This window comes from Mus caroli, unplaced genomic scaffold (genome assembly GCF_978045245.1).
Source record: "Mus caroli unplaced genomic scaffold, Mus_caroli_1 scaffold_10, whole genome shotgun sequence".
NCBI lineage: Eukaryota > Metazoa > Chordata > Mammalia > Rodentia > Muridae > Mus > Mus caroli.
Window position 1 is genome coordinate 72238152 of NW_028227265.1, and position 19440 is coordinate 72257591.

A 19440-nucleotide genomic window follows, 5' to 3' on the forward strand; every position below is an offset into this window, starting at 1 on the left:
CTCAGGAGGACCGCACTCAGGTTGTCCCTAATGTGAGCTGACATTCTGTGCAGTCGCCATAGGAAACAGTGGATGCTGTTAGGAAAAGGATTGTGACATAAGGGCTGCTGAAAAGATCATTATGAACCGAGTCTACAGATTTCCTGGCTTCAGCATTACCCCTTAAATCTTAAGGGGAATTGAAACTCACTCAGTACTGTTGTGCTAGCCTGGAATCCCAAAACTCGTGAGGCCAAGGTAGGAAGGCTGTCATTTGAAGGCAGCCCGCGCAACAAAGTTGAGACAGTGAAAGATAACCAAACAGCCCTTGTGGAGGGCGCTACTAGGAATATTTCTGGGATTGGAAATTAAATTGCAAGAATTTGTAACCTTTTTAAGTTTCAAATTATGCTAAATTAATACATTATACTATTCACTAAGTTATAAAGATCTCCCAAATGCTGAAATATTCCATTGTACAATATATATTTAAAAATTAGAGCCGGGAGTGGTAGCACACACCTATACTCCCAGCACTCGGGAGGCAGAGGCAGGTGGATTTCTGAGTTCGAGGCCAGCCTGGTTTACAGAGTGAGTTCCAGGACAGCCAAGGCTATACAGAGAAACCCTGTCTTGAAAAAAATAATGAATTAGAAATATAAACCTTTTTTTGTTAGAAAAGTCTTTAAATTGTGTAAAGTCTTCATAATAGTGGTAAATTTTTCAAAATTCTGATTTTTGCTTGAAAACTAGACAATGTCGAGTATTTTTGGGTTTGTCTGTGTGAGTGTCTTACACCCCCGCCCCCCACTCTCCTACCCTGTTTTATTTTGGTTATTTATTTATTTATTTTCCATTTGTTCATTTTACATCCTAATCGCTGCCCCCTCTCTCCTCCCAGTGCCCCCTCTCTACCCCCAGTACCCCCCACAGCTCCTCCCAACCTGTTTTTCCTTCCCCCTTGGGTATCAACCCACCCTGGCACATCAAGCCACTGCAAGACAAGGTGCATCCTCTCCCAGTGAGGCCAGACAAGGCAGCCCAATTAAGAAACGGACTCCACAGGCAGGCAGCAGGTTCAGGGACAGCCACCTTCTCCAGGTGCTGCATGGGGTTCCTTAGTGACAGACAGTGTCCAGGTGTGAAGAATCATAGTCTGTTGACAGTGGAGCAACAAAGTAGGTGGTGGTCCTTCCTGAGTCTTTCTCAGGGCACAGCTGAGTCCTGCCATGTGGAAGCACTTGGTTCACACTTTTCATTTCACCTGAGTGGTTTTTAAAGGACACACTATGGTCACGTTGTAACTAAAGATCAATGAACTCTGATGGGCCAAAGCCTTTAACCCCAGCCCTCGGGAGGCAGAGGCAGGAGAATCTCTGAGTTTGAGGCCAGCTTGGTCTGCAGAACTAGTTCAAGGACAGCCAAGGAGTATACAGAGAAGCACTGTCTTGAACCTGGCTCCCCATGCCCAAAAAAGATCAATAGCATAATTTAACACCATCATTGTAGGCATCCTTCCATGAAAGTGTGGCTTGTCTCAGGCGAGTGCTGGTAGGACTGTTGGCAGTTTGCCATCCATCCATCCATCCATCCTTGATCAATGCCCAGATTCCCATGATGACTGCTTTTGTTGCAATGGTACATATGTCAATTCAACGCAAAGGGCAGCAAGTTAACTCCACTGAATTTTGAAAATAAGTTTTTCTTAGACAATCTTGCATAGTCTGAGGCCCTTTCTTTGAAGAGCCAAGAGCTGAATTGGAGAAATCAACAACATATAATGAAGAATGTATTAGAGCAGGAGACAGAGGTGAAAAAACAGAAGTCAGAACCACTGAAAGCGTTAGCTGTAGAGAACTGGTTATACCCTGAATGAGAGGGGTGAGTCGCTTCCTTAGGACTGGAAAGCCAGACTAAGAACAAGAGACAAAGGTTTGGAGGGAAAGATACTGAACTTCAATTAGTGTGTATTGAGTTTGACGTAGTTCAAATGGCATAACCAAAAGAAAGGGCTAAGAATAATGGCACTTCATAGCAGAGATATCAGAGTCCACACATTATTATTATTATTATTATTATTATTATTATTATTATTATTATTATTATTTAATCGTTTCTTACAGTCCAGTCATTATCCCCCTCACAGTCTGCCCTCCGACAGTTCTCATCCAATTCCTCCTCCTCCTGTCTCCATGAGGCCCTCTGAGGCCTCAAGTTTCTTGAGGGTTAGGTTCCTCTTCTCTCACTGAGGGCAGACCAGGCAGTCCTCTGTTGTATATGTGTTGGGGGCCTCATATCAGCTGGTGTATGCTGCCTGGCTGGTGGCTCAGAATCTGAGAGATCTCAGAGGTCCAAGTTTGGTAAGACTACTGGTCTTCCTGGGGTCGCCCTCCTCAGCTTCTTCCAGCTTTTCCCTCATTCAACCAACCACAGGGGTCCCTAGCTTCTGTCCATTGGTTGAGTATAAGTATCTGCATTTGACTCTTTCAGTTGCTTGTTGGGCCTCTCAGAGGGCAGCCATGCTAGGCTTCTGTCTATAAACACCATAGCATCAGTAATAGTGTCAGACTTTGGGGCCTCCCCTTGAGCTGGACATCCAATTTGGGCCTATCGCTGGGCATCCTTTTCCTCAACCTCCTCTCCAATTTTGTCCTTGCAGTCCTTTTAGACAGAAACAATTCTGGGTCAGAGTTTTGACTGTGGGATGGCAACCCTATCCCTCCACTTGATGCCCAGTCTTCCTATTGGAGGTAACAGAGTCCACATCTAACATTTACTTTGGGGCTGGAGAGTTGTCTCAGTGGTTAAGAGCACTGACTGCTCTTCCAGAGATCCTGAGTTCAAATCCCATGGTGGCTCACAACCATCTGTAATGGGATGTGATGCCCTCTTCTGGTGGGTCTGAAGAGTGCAATAGTGTACTCATATGCAATAAATAAATAAATAAATAAATAAATAAATAAATAAATAAATCTTAAAAACAAAAAACCCTTACTTTGGCTCACTGTGTTTTGCAGAGCCTGCACAGGTTTACGCACATCACTTCCGGAAAGTGCTTAGATCGATCGGAGGTCCTGCATCAAGTGTTCATCTCCACCTGTGACTCCAGTAAAATGACTCAGAAGTGGGAGATGAATAACATCCACAGTGTTTGACAAGAACAGAGGAAACCAACAATCTACCTACTGACAAGTACATTTATGGAGGACTGAAAACCGCCTGGAACCTGCTGCAACCATTATTACTAATTTTGTACAGCTCCAAACCTGGAACCTCTCTGATCAGTTGGAAGGGGCATTGATAAACTGTGATTTTACAATAACATTATCATCTGCAGTGACTGTTTACAAAACTGCTCTTACCTTAAACTCTAGATGTTTACATCGTTTTTTGTTTTGTTTTATGATGATGTTGGTAATTTGTGCCTTTAACTTGGTTTCCTGAACCGCCGAGTTAAAGCATGTGTTGTCTTCTTTGGGAATACACTCAGGGGTCTGGAAGGCAGTTTGGTTTTTTTGTTGTTGATGATGTTGTTCTTGTTTTTTAACACACTTGAAAAAAAAAAAAAACAAGGTTGGAGTAAGCAGACTTTCACATCCGACTTGGTGATGATCAGCCTGCTGTGTATTTAATTTTACATCTTTCGGAAGCACTGCCACAGGTCGTTGGCCAGGGTGGCCTTCCTTCAGTTACGCTGCTGTTTGAAAGGTGAATTTCAACACATTTAGTGCCTCTTTCATTTCTCAGTATATTGTTTGAGAGCTTCTAGTGACACTTCTATGATGGTGACAATGAATGTCACCCGGGGAACCCGTCTGTTACTCACAGGAGAATTTCTTGGCTATGAAGTGGAATGTTGTATGGCTGGATCGAGGACAGCAACGGGCCCAACTCCAGGCTGTTCCGTGGGGCTTGACGATTCTGTGGCATTACCTCCCTGGCCTCTGTTCACACCAGCTTCTAGGCTAGCAAAGGGGTCCTCCTTCTAAAAGGGGGGGTTGGTTTCTGCCCATCTACATTTTGCATCTGCTTTCCCCAGTACCAGTCATAGAAAACTAAACATAATTCTCAGTTTGAAACTTGAAGGGGGCTTGAGGGGCAGGGAAACAACACAATAAAGTCCTAGTGTGGACGCCTTAGGTTGGTCCTGAGGTAAAAATCCCCAAGCCCTTGTGAGATGGAAGCCTTAGAGAACCACCTCGCAGCACAAGCTGTGCACAGAGATAAACTGACACTTTGTCTACATTCAAAGGAAATTCCATGAGCATTCTTTTTAATTTAGGAAAATTAATATCTAATTTTCTATTCTTAGATCTTATTATCTAAGAATACAGATCATCAACAAATGTGGACGACATTCTGCGAAGTTAGATGCTAGCTCTGTAGGGTTCCTTAATTTCTTTTTTAAGAAGTGTAAATTTTTTTTATATTCTCCAGGGAAAAGAAGATTTAATTTGAACATTTATTAAGACAATACCTACTTTAAGAGAACCAAATGTTGAAAACTTTAATTTCTAGGAAGTCTCTTATTTCCCCCCTCCCCCCAAGATAAAATGTCTACATTGAGTGCCAAAAAAAAAGAAAAAGAAAAGCAATGTGGTGAGCTGGGGCCAGTTAAACATTTTTGATCATGTAATCATAGTATCGATGACAGAAATTCACAAACTACTGCCAGAAGGAAATATTTTTAAATAAAGCTTAGGGAAAAGAAGAAAAAAAGCCTAATTTTTTTTTTTGGAAGAATTATTTTTCTTCCAACCTTAGTTCATCAAATTTAGGCAGTAAAAATTCAACATCCTGAACAGTTTTATTTATAATCTTGAATTGTCAATTTGTATTTTGCTACTGACCTGTGATCAACTATTTAAACTTTCATCTCTAGGGATATTTAAAGAAGAAATGCATTTATATGCTTATATAATTGCAAATAAATCCACTGTAGAGAGGAAACTCGGAGAATTGGTAATTATTTGTGTGTTAGAAATGGACACCATTTTTCATGTTAAATAGATTTTAACCTCGTATCTATGCATAGGCTAAGGAAGGTGGCACATGAACTGTGCATGTCATGTTATGGGTAAATTAAATTGTTTTTACAATTCGTTAGGATACTATATGAACATGATTCTATATATTGAAATCAGAAACCTTTCCACACAGGAAAGTATCAGAAGCTGCCACCATAATGACTATTTTGTACTTCAGGCTGCTTTGGAAATAATCCCCATCTCCTTGCTTTGTAAGTTGATAATATCACTATGCATTTCTACACATTTTATAAATTTGATTTATGCAGATTTTGATACACTGTATGTTTCTGTAGAAATTGTACAAATATTCAAAATTTTATTAGGGTAAACTCAAGAAGCTTATGTATAACTTAATTCTGGGTTGCTTGTTTTTTAGGTGAGGAAAAATAAAATATTGTATTTTAATCCATAGCTTTTCAGTGCTTGTAATTATTTCTATATATAATTGCACACTTACTTGGGTTTTTAAGAAGAGCAAGAGCCAAAAATAAATATCCAGATTACCCTCAAGGAAAAAAATTAGCCGGGCTTTTCATTTACCGGGTTTATTTAGGGTTAATAGCTGAATTAATGCAAACTAGAGTTATTAGATGAGTGTGTGCCTGAGTGTTGTTTAGAACTCTACCGTACGTACGTGTGTCCACCTGTAGAATGGAAACATTTTCTTTTTTTTTAATGATTTATTTTGTGTATATGAATATACACTGTAGCTGTACAGATAGTTGTGAGCCTTCATCTAGTTGTTGGGAATTGAATTTAGGACCTCTGCTCACTCCAGCCAACCCCACTCACTCTGGTATACATAAGTACACTGTAGCTGTCTTCAGATGCACCAGAAGAGGGCATCAGATCCCATTACGGATGATTGTGAGCCTTTTGAAGCCTATAAGGTTGCTTATTTCTAACACTTGGTTACATCACCCATCAGATGATAAAATATAATCTCAGAAATGAGTGTCTTTCTTGGTAGTGACTATTTCAATAAAATTGCCTATTGATGGCCAAACTATTTTTTTAAGATTTATTTATTTTATGTATATGAGTACACTGTAGCTATCTTCAGATGAGGGCATCAGATCCCATTACAGATGGTTGGGAGCCACCATGTGGTTGGTGGGATTTGAACTCAGGTCGTCCGGAAGAGCAGTCTGTGCTCTTACAGGCTGAGCCACCTCTCCAGCCCCTGGCCAAACTATTTTTAAATCAAAACAACACAGCAACAAACAGAAGCCAAGAGTAGAAGTCTACCAAACAAAATTAGAAATGTTACGTGGAACTTTGCAAAACAAACCATTTCAAGAGACAACAGGGATACAGACGTTCAAAGTAAGGGCCTGCATAAAGACTATCTCACAGAGAATATTTTTCATTTCTAAACAGAATGTGATTGGGTGTAGTCCTCATAACAGTGGGGCATGGTGGCACATGTATCTCCCCCCAGCACTTGGGAAGCTGAGGCAGGTGGATGTTTGTGAAAAGCAAGGCTGGTGTCTGGCCAGAGTTAGATACCTAGATGAGCAAAAGTTTGTACATGAAAATTAGTCCATATGTATGGGTCTTTAAAAGTATTGAGCAATGAAACAACCAAATAGAATTACTTTGGACATCAATGTGACGGTTTCTCAGTTTCTACCTCAAGACCCAGCTATACCACTCCTGGGCGTATATACCCAAAAGATGCTCCACTACCTCACGAAGACACTTGTTCAAGTATGTTATAGCAGCTTTATTTGTAATAGCCAGAAACTGGAAACAGTCTAGATGTCCTTCAACTGAAGAATGGACAAAGAAAATGTAGTACATCTACACAATGGAAGACTATTCAGCTATGAAAAACAAGGACATCATGAAGTTTGCAGTTAAATGCATGGATCTTGAGAATATCATCCTGAGTGAGATAACCCAGATCCCAAAGGGTATGCATGATATTAGTAGGTATTAGCCATAAAATACGGGTTACCCATGCCATACTCCAGGGACCCAAAGACGCTAAACAAGCGAAAGGCTCGAGAGGGGATGATTGGATCTCACTTAGAATGGAGAATAAAATAATCTTACGAGGCAAATGGAGGGAGGGAACTGGATGAGAGAGGGGATGAGGAGGGGGAGGGGGGATTCAGGATCAGATGTGAGGAACGGCAGGAGTGATGGCCAGATGGCCATGAGAATGAATGGAAATCTGCAACTGACAGGGGTGGGAAGGTAGGAGGCATCTCTAGGGAGAAAATGAAACCTGGAATTAGGGAGGTGCCCAAAAATCAATGGGGGTGACCTTAGCTGTGACTCACTACATTGGAGATATGGAACCTGAAGTGGCAGCCTTCTTCGGTAGCGAGGGAGGAACGCCAATGGAGCGGTGGGAACACCAACCCATCCACAAAACTTTTGACCCAAATTTATCCTGTCTACAAGAAATGCACGGACTAGGGATGCAACAGAGACTAAGAAAATGGCCAACCAATAACCGCCCCAACTTGAGACCCATCCCACAGGCAAGCACCTATCCCTGACACTATTAATGATAGTCCGTCTCTGTGAAGCTCCACCCAGCAGCTGACTCAGATGCAGACACATACAGCTAAACAGTGGATGGAGCTTGGGGACTCTTAGGGAAGAACAGGATGAAGGATTGCGGCCTCTAAGGGGATAGGAACTCCACAGGAGGACCGATAGAGTGAACTACCTAGACTCTTGAGGCTTTCAGAGACAGACTCATCAACCAAAGCACATACACGGGCTGGACCTAGGTCCCCTGCACATATGTAGCAGATGTGCAGTTTGGTCTTCATGTGAGTCCCAAACTGGAGCAAGAGCTGTCCTAAAACCTGTTGCCTGGTCGTGAGACATGTTCTTCTAGCTGGGCTGCCTTGTCTGGCCTCAGTGGAAGAGGACGTGCCTAGCCTCACAGAGACTTGATGTGCCAGAGTGGGAGAATACCCAGGGGGGCCCCACCCTGCTCAGAGAAGAAGGGAAGAAGAGGGGGCAGGATATAAAGTGAAAAGAAAAAAGTAATTAAAAAAAAAGAACCAGACAGAAGTTTAAATTGTTTGTGAGGACTTACCTTAGAGATTAAGGAAAGGACTATTTCTAAATAAGATCAAGAATTATAAGCCGGGCGGTGGTGGTGCACACCTTTAATCCCAGCACTAGGGAGGCAGAGGCAGGCGGATTTCTGAGTTCGAGGCCAGCCTGGTCTACAGAGTTCCAGGACAGCCAGGGCTATACAGAGAAACCCTGTCTCAAACAAACAAACAAACAAACAAACAAAAAATTGTTTTGTGATAATTCTCTTTAAGATTTTGAATTGCGGCTTCTCCTGTCCCGGCGGAGGCCTAGGCGATCAGAGAGAGCAACGGGGACCATGTTCCAACTCAAGCTCACAGCCCTGGATTACCGTAACACTTCGGGCTTCAACTGCAAAGATGAAACAGAATTTAGAAATTCTATTGTTTGGCTTGAAGACCAGAAAATCAGACACTACGAGATCGAAGATAGAGATTTTTTTGAATTACCTATAATTGAGTTTAGTGGATTCTGATTGCTTTTAAATGACTCAAGCCTAGCTTTGAGCAGAGTTGTAGCAGGGAGCGTCTTAATTTTTATAGTAGTGGAGAAACATCCCCGGTAGTGACTGGTCCAAGTTCTTTGAAAAGTATCTCAGAGATGTTAACTGTCCTTTCAAGACTGAGAATCGGCAAGAAGCAATTGACTGGCTTGTTGGTTTAGCTGTTAGACTTGAACATGGAGATAACACTGAAAACTACAAGGACTTAGTACCTGATAACAGGAAAAATACTGACAACGCAGCTAAAAATGCAGAGCCACTGCTCAACTTGGACGTAAATTATCCTGACTTTAAGGCTGGTGTCACAGCTCTGGCTAACCTTCAGATTCAGCGTCAGGGTGACGACTTGGTAATGCTTAAGGCGATTCGCACTTTGGCTTAGGAACATCTAACACAGGATGCAGTTGCCAAAGCAAATACAACAAAAGAAGGCTGACAAACATATTCTTGGCTCTGACACAGGCGATGCAGTTCTTAATGAAGCTGCTCAGATCGTGCGGTTGCTGCACATAGAAGAGCTCTGAGAGCTACAGACAAACATTAATGAAGCCACAGTAGCGGTTCAAGCCGTCAGTGCTGATCCAAAGACAGACCACAGAGTGGGGAAAGTAAGAAGATGGGCACAGGTGGATGTCGGCTTCTCTCCTGTGTAGTGATGGGAACTGTTACACTGGCATGTGCTTGGGTCACACTTCAGGGAAGAATCCCAGGAGATTGACCATGTTCTGGAGATTTACCACCACTGCTTTTTTTTTTTCTTTAATAAAATTGGGGGAAGTTAAAAAAAAAAAAAGATTTTTTTGAATTACCTATAATTGAGTTTAGTGGATTCTGATTGCTTTTAAATGACTCAAGCCTAGCTTTGAGCAGAGTTGTAGCAGGGAGCGTCTTAATTTTTATAGTAGTGGATGTTACAATCTGCACAAATAAACGGTAGTATAACATAGTAGTGTGAGTGGTTTAAGTTCTATAGCACAGCTTCCTCATTTACAGTACTTGCTTTACAGGGCTTTAGGGTTGTCAGTGTGCCTAAAGTACTAATATAATGTTCTCAGCACATGATCAAGGTCATTAACATGTTACTTTCTGATTTTGTGATTTTTTTTTCTTTTTTAAATAAGACTTCTAGCCGGGCGTGGTGGTGCATGCCTTTAATTCCAGCACTCGGGGGGCAGAGGCAGGCAGATTTCTGAGTTCAGGGCCAGCCTGGTCTACAAAGTGAGTTCCAGGACAGCCAAGGCTACACAGAGATACCCTGTCTTGGGGAAAAAAAAAAAAAAAAAAAAGACTTCTACAGTGCAGACCCCCAAAAGGCAGTGTGAATGGAAGTATATATATATTTTATGTTTCAGATATTATGGCCCATACTTTACAAATGAAATGAAGTTGGGAGGTTAATGAAGCTGCATGAGAAATGATGACCATGGAAAAGAAATTGCTCTATCTGCCTCATTGTTCACCAAACAACTTGTGTAGATGTGACTCTCAGTGGTAATTTAAATGAAGTCACACTTGACTTTTGAGAATGATAACTCTAGCTTTATTAAGGGTTAAGTCTCCCAAATAAAACTTTTAATAGAAAATTTGATGCTCATTGGTATTGGATTTAACCTGTAATCCCTAGCCTTTAAAATGACAAAATACATAGGCAACTCTTATCGGGAACTGCACAGCAGGCAAAGCAACCTGCCATATTTTAAAAAAGAGACAAGGCAGCTGGAGAGAAGATGGCTCAGCAGTTAAGAGCACTGGTTGCTCTTCCAGAGAACCTAGGCTCAGTTCCCAGCACCCACAGCTCACAGCTGTCTGTAACTCCAGTTCCAGGGAATCTGACACCCTCAGAATCTTACATGCAGGCAAAACACCAATGCATATAAATCTTGAGAGAGAGAGAGAGAGAGAGAGAGAGAGAGAGAGAGAGAGAGAGAGAGTTGAACCCATGTACCATGTCTGTCTACCTGGGAGACAAAGAATGAAGGTCAAGAGTACTAATATATATTGCTGAGCTGAAAAGACAGTGGAAATCTGCCATTGCAGCAGAAAGGAAATAAAAGCTAAATGCCCATTAGTAAAGTGGATAAAATATGACATAATCATATAATGGTTTTATCTTTGGTTTTGTTTTTTCAAACCAGTCTCTGGCTATCTTGGAACCCACTTGGCTATCTTGGAACCCACTATGTAGACGAGATTGGCCTAAAACTGACAAGAGATCACGTGCCTCTGCTTCCCAAGTGCTGAGATGAAGGGCGTGCACCTCCACGGAGCTGACAGGATCATATACTGTTATGGTATACAACAAAAAGCATGAATGAACTAGAAGTACATTTTAATGGCACAGTATTAGAGTAAAAAGGCCAAATCCTAAGGGAATTTATCCATCACTTTTTATAATTACCAAAAGTAACTAGGATATACAGCAAGCTGTACACATAGAGAAGTTAAATTTTTTGTCCATGCTGACTTGCTGTTGGGGTTAAGGGTTAAACTCCTGCACAGCATGGCATGTTATCTGAGACTGCCCTCAAACCTACTATGTATAGGACAAGATGAAGTCTGAACTCCCAATTCTTCCGCACCCAACTCCCAAAGGCCAGGATTAAGTGTATAATGTACCACTACACCTATTCTAAAATTTCACCAAGAGACCAAGAACCAGTTAAGAATAGAGCTGTTCTCAAGTCGAAGCCCCATCACTTTTATTTTAGTCTTGTCCCCTGCCCCCTTTATATTCGTATTGTATGTTGTTAGGTTGCTTGTATAAGCCACCTCATCTCTTTTGGTAACAACGTGGAAAGTTAAAGAATGCATATTTATGATTGGAGGAATGAATGGTTATTGTTACCTGAGCTACAGGTAGGACAACTACAGGCTAGGCATGGTAGCACATAGCTTTGATGCTTACCACTTAAGAGGCAGACTCTTGAAAATGAAGCCAGGCTGGCCTACAGTGCCCAGATCAGCAGGGCCAACATACTGAGACATTGCCTTAGGGAAGAAAGGAAACTGGATAGGTGATATAAAACCATTTCTACTTCTAAAATTTGGTGAATTGGTTTGAAATTTGGTACTACTGGACACTTCAGTTGGTCTTTAGTTTTTTTCTAATTACTGTTTTATTAGTGTGTGTGTGTGTTTTCTCTGCATGTACATCACATGCATTCTTGGTGCCTGATGGAACCAAGACAGATCATTAGGTCTCCTGGAACTCACAATTGTGAGTCACTGAGTGTATGCTGTCTATTGAACTCAGGTCCCCTGCAAGAATAGCCAGGGCTCTTAACAGCTGAGCCATCATTCCAGCCTGATTTTTCACTTTTAAAATGAACATTCTAATTGTGCTATCCTGTAGGTGTGGTTAACATGGAGGACGAAGCTCACCAGGAGATGATTGAGGCTGCCCAGGAACACAATGAGGTTCACTAAACCCCCACAAAGTCTTAACTTTGTTTCAGCTTAAGAACCATCATAGAAATGTCAAATGGTAGCTCTTAGATAAGACCATATCTACAGCTGTTTTGATCCCAGAATGTGAATGTATTGTATTTGAGGTTTGTTTTTATAAACTTAAGATTTGATTCTACTTGAAAAATTGTGAGACCTATGAATTTTATATCATTTCTATCCAACAAGACAGAATAAGTGTCCCTCCCATTTACCTTAATGTGTTTGAAATATGCATAAAACATTTTGTCAATCAGACACAGCAGTATAAAGATTGTGTGCAGGCCCTGACCACTCATCACTTCCAGCCCTTTCCCATCTAGCTTATGCCCTGTGCCTCTAGCAACCAACAAATACATCTCTAAAAGGCATTGCCACTGGGAATCTCAGGGAAAACTATTCTTTTTTTTTTTTGGTTTTTCGAGACAGGGTTTCTCTGTATAGCCCTGGCTGTCCTGAACTCACTCTGTAGACCAGGCTGGCCTTGAACTCAGAAATCCGCCTGCCTCTGCCTCCCGAGTGCTGGGATTAAAGGCGTGCGCCACCACGCCCGACTCGGGAAAACTATTCTTAAACAGGCTCATTTCTAGAAGTATTGTTTCACCTTTAAGACTAAGTCTTATAAAATGCCCTAACAGTTCCTTTGTTATTCCCTGAGAAATAAAAACTGTTTTGTAAAACATTTCATGGTATATATGAAGTCATGTTTTTGTTCCTTTTTTTTCCCCAAGACAGTGTTTCTATATGTAGTCCAGGCTATACTCCAGACCCACTCTCCTCTACCTAGGATTTAAGATATGCACCACCACACCCAGCTGAGAAATCAGATTTAAGATGTTGTATTTATTCTTATAGTGATACTCTTGTGTGACTGACCATACACAAACAGGTCAGAAACACTCTCAGTTCATTCTGGGAACTGAGCTCAGATCATCAGGGTTGGGCAGCAAGTGTTACTAGCTACTTGATGTGCAATATCCCCAATCTTCACTTTTCTCTTTAAAAAAAAAAACAAACCAAAGGACAACTGTTATTGGTCTTGGCTGAGATAGGTTTCCTAGGGTCATGTAAGTTACACATTTAACTACACTCAAATAAAGCTGTTTATTTAAAAACAACAAAGGAGCCAGGCGGTGGTGGTGGTGCACGCCTTTAATCCCAGCACTTGGGAGACAGAGGCAGGTGGATTTCTGAGTTTGAGGCCAGCCTGGTCTACAAAGTGAGTTCCAGGACAGAGAAACCCTGTCTCAAAAAAACCAAAACCAAAAAAAAAAAAAAAAAGAAAAAGCAACCCCCAAAAGTGCCATTTTTCCTGATATACAACTATCTCCATAAAAACATAGAAGAACAAGACAAAAAGATCAGAGCAAAACAGAACACCCTTAAGTATAAAAAAAAAAAAAATGTTTTGGAATATAATGCACGTGAGATATACATCAGAATAACAAAGACTGAAATTTGAGAACCATTACTTGGATGAAACGGGTACTACAAAACTGCAAGTATGGCTAATATAGACTATATATATTATTTACTGGAGCTTTCTAACAAACTTCAAGTACAGGTTTGGGAGAAAATAGCAAAGACATTCAAGTGAGCTCAGAGGTACAGCACTTGCCTGGCATGTATAAGGCTCTGGGTTCTATCTCCAGCATTGTCAGAAACAAAAAATAAAGGTTTAAGCCAAGCAGTGGTGGCGCACGCCTTTAAACCCAGCACTCGGGAGGCAGAGGCAGGAGGATAACTGAGTTATCCAGCCTGATCTACAGAGTGAGTGCCAGGACAGCCAGGGCTACACAGAGAAACTCTGTCTCAAAAAAAAAAACCAAAGCAAAACAAAAAGTAAATAAAATTAAAAAAAAAAAGGTTTAGATTATTCTAAGTAGCAAATTCTGTATTATCTATACCTTTTAGCTCTGTTATTCCTTCTAGGACTTTTTTCACATATAAAAATAGTCACAGGAATATTCTTAAAAGTTGGGTAGGCTGCTCTATCAAGATAGTGATGCCAAGCACTTCTGTGTAGCCTTGGCCATCTTGGAACTCTGTAGTCAGGCTGGCCTCAAGGAATCTGTTGAAATTTTTAGGGAACTAGTTAAATTACAACCTATTCAACATGAGAAGTTGCAGACATTTAACAAAGTCACTGTTCTAAGAATTCATTTGTGTAATACTTATGTCAAATATATAAATATATATTATGCTCATTCTTGATTTGTTAGTAGTCTTGAAAAATCCAAAGTTGAAAAGGGATGTAACTATCTGCTATATATATATATATCCTTAACATTTTAAATACCACTGAAGCATTTACTTTGGTGGTGGTGTCCAGCCAGGGTAGGCCTAACTCCCAACCCTCCTGCCCTCTCTCTACCTTCCACTCTGGGATTACATGTACCTGTCACCACACCCAGCCTGGTATAACCTACTTTCAACATCTACACAAGTTTCCCAACACATTTAACTCACCTCATCTCGTAACTTCCAATTTTGGTACAAGCTAAGATTTATAAGCTAAGACCTGTCCATATCTCACATCCATACTGCTAAAAAAGTGAATCAAAATAACTAAATCCCCACACCTGGGTATCTAGTACATTATCCAAAATATTTTAGTATACTAAACTATCCAAGACCTAAAAATTTAAAAGATCATACCCCCACTCCAAATTTGAGTGGATAATCTTTTAGACTTGTAATTTGTACAATCACAGAACTTTTAAAGTTTTTTAAGTCTATTTGCTCTGAAAATCAAGGCAGTATGTTCTTAACGCTTTAACCTGTTGCTAATAATATCTTAGCTTGTGGTCATTAAAAGAAATTGGCCCTTCTAACCACAAAAATCAGAGAAGCAAATTAGTAAATGGTTAACACAAAACTTAACTGTGTAAAAAGACTAACATGCCCGCATCTGTTTAAGGAAAAATTAATAATACATACACAATGCAAGTAATATACATTATTTTATTACAAATTTAAAAAAAACAAAAAAATGCAACATCCTAAAAAAAAATTTTACTGGTAATACAAATTCCTATGAAGTTTTTTTTTTTGCTAGCATAAGAAATTAAAGAAACCATTAAATATTTAGAAACATTCAACATCAAAAGCTTTAAATCTAACTGTAGTTGTAGCCCCTGAAAAAGCTACAAACTCTTTTTAAAAAGTATTTTCTCTACAAAGAATCTCATCAGCTATACAAAAATCTGTACAGTTTTTATACTGAAGCTAATGTTGAGCTGCACTTGAATTTCACATTCTTAGCAAAATAATTGCCTGAGCAAATATACTCCACACTTTAGGACAGCACTTATTCTTCATCCTCCTCTTCTTCCTCTTCATCTTCCTCCTCTTCCTCCTCCTCCTCTTCTTCCTCATCTTCTGGTTCATTCTTCTTCTTTGAGCCTGTTGGCCTACCAGGACCCTTCTTTCCTGCTTCACTCTTGCCCTTGGCACGGTATGCAGCAATATCCTGAAACATTGTCAAAGTAAGATCAGCATCCGATACCACTACTCAAGTGTGAAAAACCACTTAATTGTAAACAATTTAACATTGACCAAAACCCTTATTAGCTGGTATTCAAACCACTCCAGGTTTAAGCCTCCATGCTTGAGAAAGCCTATCAGGTAACTAATGAGAGCTTCCTGAGATCAGTTACTGCACTTTTACTATCAATGTCAATTTACTTTGCATGTAACCCCTTTCACACCTTATATTTATATTTAATATACAACTACCTAAAAACATAGCTGGCACTCTACCCTCTAAAATAGATTTACACAACTACCACGAGTGTACAGGCAGGAATTTGCAAGGGCCACAAACACTGTATCACAAGGTGAACTTGTCTGTACTATTCAACTTTCATCTGGGGTTTCCAAAAACTGACAGGCAGTGGTTAACAAATATCCCAAGTTCCTAGGGCTGACATATATAGAAATATCAGTTACTATTTAAAGGCACCGTACCTTTTCATACTTCTCCTTTAGTTTAGCTGCTTTCTGCTCATACGGTTGTTTATCTTTGGCAGATTGCTCAGACCACATCTCACCCAGTTTCTTCGCAGTATCTCCAATAGACAGGCCAGGGTGTTCAATTTTGATCTTTGGGCGATTTTCAGAGCAAAACAGGAAGAAGGCAGACCTGCAAGGAAGCAAGAGTTAACAAATAGAGGACGATGGGGGTGTGTGGGGGGTGGGTTCCGTCAGTTCTCAGATCAACTTACGGTGGTCTCTTCGGAGCATTGGGGTCTTTTTTCTTTCCTTTCTTATCCCCTTTGGGAGGAACATAGTTCTTCATCTCCCTGTCATAACGAGCTTTGTCGCTCTTGGCCAAATCTTCAAACTTGGACTTTTCCTTTGCAGACATGGTCTATGGGGCAGAAAAAAAAGAGTCAATCGGCAAGGAGTTTAAAGTTCCTAGCTGTCCGAGTAATAAAGAAAGTGGATAAACAAGTAAGTCGAATAAATCTGTAAACTGAGGCATCTGCATTAAGGGCGCCCCCCGGCTTGGAGACAAACCTTTAAAACCCTCGGGTCCCCAAGGTGGCAAAAGCTCGCGCGCTCCCTGGTCCCTGTCGCCCCCCCCCCCCATCCAACCCGCCCCCGCCCGCGGGGACCCGCCAAAAGCAGCCCGGAAACGGCCTGCAGCCGGGCGCGCGCTGCCCTCCCTCCCTCCCTCACCTTCCATCTCTCGGAGCATTTCTTGGAGAACTCGGCGAAGTTGACCGACGAGTCGGGATGTTTCTTCTTGTGCTCCTCGCGGCAGGTCTGCACGAAGAAGGCGTACGAGGACATTTTGCCCCGCGGCTTGTTGGGGTCACCTTTGCCCATGACGACGGCGCGGCGTCTACCTGCCGAGGAGAAAGCCGTGTCCGGGACGGGGACCGGGGTGGGGACCCGCGGGGAGGAGGCTGCGGGGAGGGGGGTGCGCGGGGGAGGGGAGCGGGGACAGCGGGGAGGGGGGATTCCGCTCCGCTTCCCGCCTAAACCCCGCGCGCCCCCGCGAGCGAGCGCGGGAGCGCGCGCCCGGGCCAGGCCCGGCCCAGCCCCGCTCGGACCCGCGCGACTCACCCGCCCGCCCGCCAGCGCCTCAGCCCCTCGCCCGGAGGCCGAAAGCCGCCGCCGGCCGCGCGCCCTCCCTGACAGAAAAGCCGCGCGCCTTACACTTACACAAGCCACCGCGAGACCCACAGCCAATCCAGTTTTCAAAAAAGGGACAGAGAGAGAGAAAGAAAAAGAAACGCGGCGGGGCTCAAGGGCTTCCCGGCCGCCCTCCGTGGCCCCGGCCCTCACCCAAAGACTCGGCCGCCCTCTAAAGCCGCCACGCCGAAGCCCGGCAGACGTCCCCCCACGTCTACGCGTTAAGAGCCAGGCCGCCAAGCCCCGGGCCTCCCGGCCGAACCTTACCTGCTGCGGGCGCTGCTTCCCTCAGACCTCGGCAGAGAGACTTCCTTCCCCAAGCTCCGGCGAGAACTGGTTTCTCGCTAACGCAATCCCCAGCCTCTTGTTTTGCAGAGTTCTCCGCGCCACGGCAACTTGACCAGACCAGTCGCGGGCCACACCTCCCTCCGCTCTGATTGGCTGTGGGGGATTATTCAAACCCGGGGAGTCCCCGCCCCCCCACGGAGAAGGCTTCCGATTGGTGGGTGTCTGGCCAGGCCCGTCCCTCCAGGCTAAGCCTAGCAGGTTCGGTGGGTCTCCCAGGTCGTTAACTCCCAGACCCGTTGGAACCGGTCTAGAGAGGAATGTACTGCTCGGCCCTGATTGGCGGCAGGAAAAGCGTTTGAAAAATGGCGGGCCCGCTGCTGATTGGCCAGGAGTGTAAACAGGGGTGGGGCAGGCCCCGAGAGGAACTGCCCCGGCCAGATTTAAAACTAGCAAGGAGGGCGCCTGGCGCTAAACTCTCCAGGTGATAAAGATGGCTCCGAGGTGACTAAAGGCGCTAGGCCAGCCGCCGTTTGGATGCTGTGGCCTGCCTGGGGCTTAGCTACGAGTTCACGAAATAAAAAAATGGGAAGAAAGTGGGGAGCCTGCGGTGCGGAGCCATGCTGAGGCCGAGGTGGAACCGGAGCACGGCGGGCGGGGAGCCTCAGACTGTGCGGAGAGTCTCACGGACCCCCTTGCCCCGTCCCCTAGTGATTTAAAAATAAACAAAGTAGCCCTCGCCCTCCGATCGGAGCCCTGCCTGCCTCCGCGCCCGCCCGGACGGCATCTTCCACAGCTGACCCGCCTAAGATCTGCGGGTTGGCCGCACTGCACCCCAACACTTGGCGGGCGCGGGTGGGAGGCCAGGGTCCCTCACCTTGCCGGTCAAGCTGCTTTCCCGGGGAAGGAGGGCTCGGTCCTAACAGGCCATTTCTGCCTTGTGATTTGGCTGTGGAGAGCTCTTTCTCCCCTCGCAGATGGATGCGTTATGTGGCACCGCTGTTTTCACGGATTTTCAATATTTTCTACCCCCAGCAACTTTGCTTGCATTTGCGGGGCTGCCCTCCTGTTTGGTTCCTGTGTGAGGATCATTTTCGATAGTGCTTAAGGACTTGGCGGTTCTTTACCTTCTTTTTAAAAAGTAGACTTGAACGTTGTGTTTTCCTTGGAAATGGATGATGGTTCGGCATTGCGAATATACTTAATGCCAGCAAACAGTGGTCCACCTTTATGTTCTACCACAATAAAAACAATAAGGTGCCAGTTCGGTGTGGGGGCATATTTTCCCGCTTTAAAGGTCCCAGATTTGGTTTTTCGGTTTTTGGTTTGCTTTTTGTTGTTGTTTGTCTTGGTTTTTCAAGACAGGGTTTCCTGGCCGGTGTGTAACCTGGCTGTCCTGGAACTCACTACATACACCAGACTGACCTTGAACTCAGACAGACATTGACCTGCTTCTGCCTGGGATTAAAGGGGTGTACCACCATACCTGGCTAAGGTGTCAGAAGTTTGTTAATCATAATTCTTATAAATTGTGTCTACCTGAAATCTTACATCTAATAAATGACAGTTGCAACTAATCTATAAACCAGACACACACAGTCCAAGCTAACCAAACCTGAGTGTATTATTCAAATAGCACTGTAAGTGAAATTACTGATGCGCTACTCGTTTACATCATGTATTTAAGTGTTACGTGTACCAGGGTTCTCTAGCGGAACAAAACTAATAGACTGAATCTATATGTAGGAGACTTATTAGAACGACTTACAGGCTGTGGTCCAACAATGGCTGACTAACAGTGAAAGGTCCAAGAAACCAGAGGTTGTTCAGTCCACAAGACTGGATGTCCCACATGGTTTTCAGTATAAGTAGAATCCTGAATAAGTAGGCTCTAATGGCAGTGAAGTAATTTCTAGGAAGAACAGGAACAAGCAAGCAAGCATTCTTTTTTCATGTCCTTTATAAGGCTGCCAGAAGAAGGTGTGGCTCATATTA

At 43.2% G+C, this 19440-nt stretch overlaps 2 protein-coding genes and 1 pseudogene across 6 annotated transcripts in view; 2 read left to right on the plus strand and 1 right to left on the minus strand.

Annotated features, from left to right (window-relative positions):
• Galnt7 (polypeptide N-acetylgalactosaminyltransferase 7) overlaps positions 1-3551 on the plus strand; it is a 131746-nt gene extending 128195 nt beyond the window's left edge. For all 4 annotated transcript variants that reach the window (XM_021169631.2, XM_021169630.2, XM_085843950.1 and 1 more), the window contains exon 12: positions 2997-3551. In XM_021169631.2, the coding sequence (XP_021025290.1) occupies positions 2997-3134 (138 nt within the window). In that variant the 3' untranslated portion in view covers positions 3135-3551. The remainder of the gene's footprint in view (positions 1-2996) is intronic.
• A 4819-nt stretch (positions 3552-8370) lies between these two features.
• Positions 8371-9227, plus strand: LOC110300831 (tRNA-splicing ligase complex subunit RTRAF pseudogene; annotated as a pseudogene).
• A 5735-nt stretch (positions 9228-14962) lies between these two features.
• Hmgb2 (high mobility group box 2) lies at positions 14963-17596 on the minus strand. Of its 2 annotated transcripts, none has more exons than XM_021169834.3 (5): positions 17428-17596; positions 16702-16871; positions 16245-16390; positions 15988-16162; positions 14963-15490 (listed from the first exon to the last, which is right to left on the minus strand). In XM_021169834.3, the coding sequence occupies exons 2-5, from the start codon at positions 16849-16851 to the stop codon at positions 15329-15331; spliced, it is 633 nt and encodes a 210-aa protein (XP_021025493.1). In that variant the 5' UTR covers positions 16852-16871; positions 17428-17596; the 3' UTR covers positions 14963-15328. The 2 variants fall into 2 exon arrangements, with proteins under 2 accessions (XP_021025493.1, XP_021025495.1); XM_021169836.2 differs by having other exon boundaries at positions 16702-16867; positions 17428-17560.
• Positions 17597-19440: the final 1844 nt, after the last annotated feature.

What these genes read in the sequence shown, in the direction of transcription:
- Hmgb2 (XM_021169834.3), bottom strand. Translation starts at nt 16,851, where the DNA reads ATGGGCAAAGGTGACCCCAACAAGCCGCGGGGCAAAATGTCCTCGTAC. An exon ending in AATGCTCCGAGAGATGGAAG is followed by an intron (nt 16,391 to 16,701) that starts GTGAGGGAGGGA and finishes TCTGCCCCATAG; the next exon opens with ACCATGTCTGCAAAGGAAAA. An exon ending in TAAAGGAGAAGTATGAAAAG is followed by an intron (nt 15,491 to 15,987) that starts GTACGGTGCCTT and finishes ACAATGTTTCAG; the next exon opens with GATATTGCTGCATACCGTGC.